The sequence below is a fragment of the Otolemur garnettii genome, unplaced genomic scaffold, assembly GCF_000181295.1.
Source record: "Otolemur garnettii isolate 467f Iridium unplaced genomic scaffold, OtoGar3 scaffold00065, whole genome shotgun sequence".
Classification (NCBI taxonomy): Eukaryota; Metazoa; Chordata; class Mammalia; order Primates; family Galagidae; genus Otolemur; species Otolemur garnettii.
The window spans coordinates 5,112,041-5,116,779 of NW_003852460.1; the positions used below are offsets into that span (position 1 = coordinate 5,112,041).

The following is a 4,739-nucleotide window of genomic DNA, read 5'->3' on the forward strand; positions in this document are numbered from 1 at the left end:
ACTCTGCGGGCTCTGCGTTATGAATCCCCTGTAACAGGTTACAGGAACATCCTCAGCTTGCTTCCCTGGCTGTCCCAGCTGCTGCTGCTAAACCAGGCAGATGAACTGACTCTTCCCACCAGTAACCTTGCCTGAGGTCAGGGGCCATCCAGGGGACAACATAGACACCAGACATTGTTGGTTTAAATTGGTTCCGCTAATTTATTTAGTGTTTTGACCACTCAGCCACAAGATCCCAAAGCTGTCTGTGTCTGTCTACACACAGATGATGAGGGTGACTGAGCAGGAGTGAGGCGTCTGCAGCTTTGTGTGAACAGCTGGGAGGGCTGTGCGCACGTCCTGCCCCTGCGTCTCAGGGTCCCACGCATGTTAGATCTCAATTTCTACCTGCCACGGTTTCACACCCAGCAAGTGTCTGTGGAGCTCTCTCGGAGGCTGAGAGCAGGCAGCTCCTCCGAAAATCCCCACACTTGCCAAGAAACCAGGAATGAATCCATTATGTCATTATTTCTCATTTGTTTGTAAATCCGTTTTTCTAAGAAATTCAATATTGAGTGACTTAACAGAACACAGAACTTAACATTTTAAAATCTAACCATCTGGTGTGGACGAATTCAGCCAATGTGGAATTTCCATCAGCTCACAAAGGTCTAATTTGCACGCCATGCTATTCGGATTCAAAGGTTCTTAGCAGATTCATAGAGCTGTGCCACCCTGGTCACAATCTGATTTTAGAACACCCCCAAACCCCAAAGTCATCTCTGTTCCCCGTTTGTGGCCCCCACACTCACTTCCCAGCCTCAGTTAATTCTTGATTCAGTGTCATTGGACTTTCTCAAAAGCGAGAATGTGAAGTGGTGGCTGCGTGGCGGCTCGTGGGGTCCGGTTGCATGTGTGCCTGTGTGTGGCCTCTAGTCACTGCTACTCGCGTCAGCACCATGCCTGCCGCTAGCTCACCGGCCCTCACCTTCTCAGCCCGGTGATGCCTCATGTCTGTGTCACTTGCTCAGTTGTGGTGAGGGCCCTGGCCGTCATGCCTGACACCTAACCGTTCCCGTCCTTTGAAACTGCAGGCACATCTATCTGGAAAGCCTTTTACTTCACCCCCAACTTCAGTCCCGAAGGTGCCAACGGCTGCTTCTCCACACACGTCTGCTTCTGCTTCGGGAGCTTTGTCACCTACCACGACCCTCCTCTGCTCTTCGACATTTCCAAAGACCCCAGAGAGAGGAGCCCACTGACCCCTGCGATCGAGCCCCGATTCCATGAAATCTTGAGAGCCATGCAGGCCGCCGTGCAGAGACACAACAAGACCCTGAGAGACGTCCCCAACCAGCTGTCCCTGGGGAACATTTTCTGGAAGCCCTGGCTCCAGCTGTGCTGCCCCTCGTCCGGCCTGACCTGCCAGTGTGACAGAGACAGACAGCGAGAATGGAGAACCACCCTCTAGCCACGTCTGTGGGACTGGGTGGCTGTGCGCGGAGCCAGCTGTCCACGCACACGCCCACGCCTCGGAGTGCACGGGCTGAAGCCAGCCCCGTCCCAGTCTGGGATCTGGACCAATTCTCTATTTTATCACCTGAAGACTTGAGCGAGAACTCAAGAGCTACTGAACTCGGGGCTGAGGGGGGGGTTGAAGTTGGGTAGTGTGCTCCTTCCCTGGCCAGACCCCTTGCCCTGTTGGACAGGGTGGAAGGGCGTCGGCATGAGCACACCAGCCGCAGTGCAGACAGGTGGTAGGAAGGTGCACCAGGTGAACTGAATTCAGCCCTCAGCACACGTGTCATTGACAGCATTAGGTGTCTCTCACCCCGTGATGTGAAGTGATTTAATAACCACCAAGACTCCCAAACAGCATGATAAAAAAAGATAGTAAAGTTTAAAAACAGTTCAGTAAATCTTCACATGTGCAACTTTGTAGTGGACAAAGGACCATCTTCTTTACCAATAGTAGATCGTGGTCAGTGCCCATTTGTCCATCCGAGGACTAGTGATTATTCCCGGTATTAGAACACGTATTCAATGGTATTCACCTTATATAGAGATGTACACATATCTACACACCCAGAGTCTCTCCTTCCTCAACAAGGCTGAGATGTGTAAAATAGGATCATAGAAGCTTATCAGTATTTAAGTTAAAAAAAAAAAAGAGAGGCTCACAAATAGATTATTTTGCACAATAATTTTTTGTGAAATCCTTCAGTCATAATAATCCCAAGGTAAATCTCTCCTGAACTGATTATATTGAATTATATTTGGGATCCACTGGTTTTTAGTTTTGGGGGGTTGTTTTTGTTTGGTAACTGGAAGTTCTGAACTCAAAGACCACTTCTGGGGCGCTACGGTTCAGGAAATCTCTTTGAACATAATTCAGAACCACTGCTTTAGAATGTCTGTGATATTTTGAGAGGAGCGAAAGCCCCCCACTAGCAATCCATGTTCTGTACGTGTAAGTGTGATTGTCTTTAGCCATAGGCAGAAATTAGTGATGGGAGCGCTTGTTATTGTTATTTGTCTTGTTTTGTGTAGTTTTATCTGTGGCCAAGAAATGCCTGTGCCCCAGTTCCAGGATGAGATGCACAGTGTGGTTTTAATTCCATTTCCACCAAATCGCAGTCGATCAGGGAGAACGCATGAATGACCGGTTGCCTGGGAGAGCGGAGGATAGTGATAGAGCTGGAGACAGTACCGCAGTGTGAGTGAGCCTCCCTCTGTGCAGGGTGCAGTTCAGTCACTTCTTCAGACATAAGACCTTCTCCAACAAATGATGAAATTCCTTTATGGGTAAATGAAGAGATACTGCCACCCACTTGCTTACCTGTTTATCTGGGCACCTGCGGTTTGCCCAGCATTTGCTCAGTTCCAAGGCAGGGCAGGCAAATGAAACGCCAGGACCCCACGGGCTGTTTGGGAGTGGAGGTAGCGTTCTGCAAGTTGACTACAAGTTCCTCTATGCCTGCCCTCCACCTTAGGAAGTTTCCAGATGTAACTGCATTTCCCCAACTCCTTTTCAAACTTCTTCTATTTCAGACTTCCATTTTTTTTCTTTTTTGTAACTGAAAAACAAACAACAAAAAATGAGATTCCCACCCCGCGTCATGGAATTGTCGAAAGCAAACATGGTTTCTTATCCTAGCAATTGAGGAAAATCTCTCATCTTCATTTAGAAAACATTCTTATTAAAGAGTACTAGCACATCGATGATGAGTTAGAATTGTCACTAATACTGTGATGCTATTCAAAGTATTTCAAGTCACAATCACAAGTCGATGCTTTGAGATGACAGTGTTTACCCACAGCTTAGCACATTCCATGCAAGTGGACTTTGGGAAAACACTTGATGCTGTGGGAACATATGTTGGAGGCTTAAATAACTTGAAGAGCCTTGATAGATCATGTCAATGCCTCTGTATGTAGGGAATTAGCTGCTTCATCTGTCAAATGTTAATAGCAAATGAAGGACCGCACATACCTCCAGATGCAAATGTGTCGGGTGTCAAAGCAGCTCCCGGTAACTGAGATCACGATCAGTGCATCATCAGAGCATTTTAAAATCTGGTTTATTTATAATGACCATAATTATCTTATACTCAGGCCATTTACTGTCTAAAAGTCTTGCTTTGATTTTACAACATGAACTGTGAATTCTTTTGTCCAGGTGAAACCTAAGGAAGCTTTAAAGGCGCAGTTGTTTGTTTGTTGTTTACAGACCTGTAAGGCATGGCCACTTGCTTTCAAGGCGTCTACTACTGTGACCTCCAAAGTCCAATCCAAACTTCACTGGATTTTGAAGCTTTTGACAGATTTATTTTTTACAGTTTTTTTTTAAATGCTTATATTCCTAACATTGCACAGATGTTAAACGTTAGGCAAAGGATTTAGTAAAGTGCACTAGGCACCGTTTCACAAGGTCAGCAACACTGCAGGTAAAACAGAATTGCAAGCTGTACATCTGTAGAACCAAGATTCAAGAGAGGAAGCCAACTTTTCAGTTTCCCTGAAGGACATAGAATGAATAGTGGAGGGGAAAAACACAGGAAAACAAGATGGGATAAGTGTTTGGTGCATCTCAGTAAAATTGTGTCTTCACTTGTCTTCAAAATACATCAAGTAAAACATTTCCTTAGAACATGTAATGCAGAGTTAAAATAAAATGTGTCGTGGCAATTAAAAATGGTGTGCTGTCATCCCAGCCTTTCTAAAGGGATTTCCGTTCAACAGCGGGTGCGATGTTTGCCGTGTTTCCAGCGTGAAGTGAAGCAATGGGAAGTGCAAGTTCAGTTCTGCAAAGATTCCTCACGTCCCTTCTTAGCTCAAGAGACGGGCCGAGTCGTGTAGGGAGGCACGGGAAATAAAATGAATCGGGGTCGGGGGGCAAAGCCAGCATCAGGCAGCTCAGTAAGGACCATTGGGGGTTCACAAAGATATTTTAATTCCTTTTAAAATCAGAGAATAAATGAACCTGGAGCTTGGAGATCATATTGGGATTTGTACCAACACAGTCGTAACACACAGTTTAACACGTGTTTTGTTTGAATGCAGTATATTCTTATGTTGAGAGACACATGGGCTGCCTTCATGGCCCATAAAAGACTTAATTGGCCCTGGTGGGGGGACCCTCCCCTGGTGTCTGCCCTCGCCGCTTTGCTCTACAGACTTCTAGGGCACAAAGATCACCTGAAGAATGCTGCTCTCGGTTCCCTTTCTCTCATCTGGCTTCCTCAGAAAACCAAACCAGA

The 4,739-nt window shown here is 46.4% G+C and overlaps 1 protein-coding gene across 1 annotated transcript in view; it reads left to right on the forward strand.

Moving 5' to 3' along the window:
• The window catches only part of STS (steroid sulfatase), a 103,422-nt gene extending 99,248 nt beyond the window's left edge, over positions 1 to 4,174 (forward strand). Inside the window, exon 10 of the mRNA XM_012807170.2 lies at positions 1,074 to 4,174. Within this exon, the coding sequence (XP_012662624.1) occupies positions 1,074 to 1,450 (377 nt within the window). The 3' untranslated portion in view covers positions 1,451 to 4,174. The remainder of the gene's footprint in view (positions 1 to 1,073) is intronic.
• Positions 4,175 to 4,739: the final 565 nt, after the last annotated feature.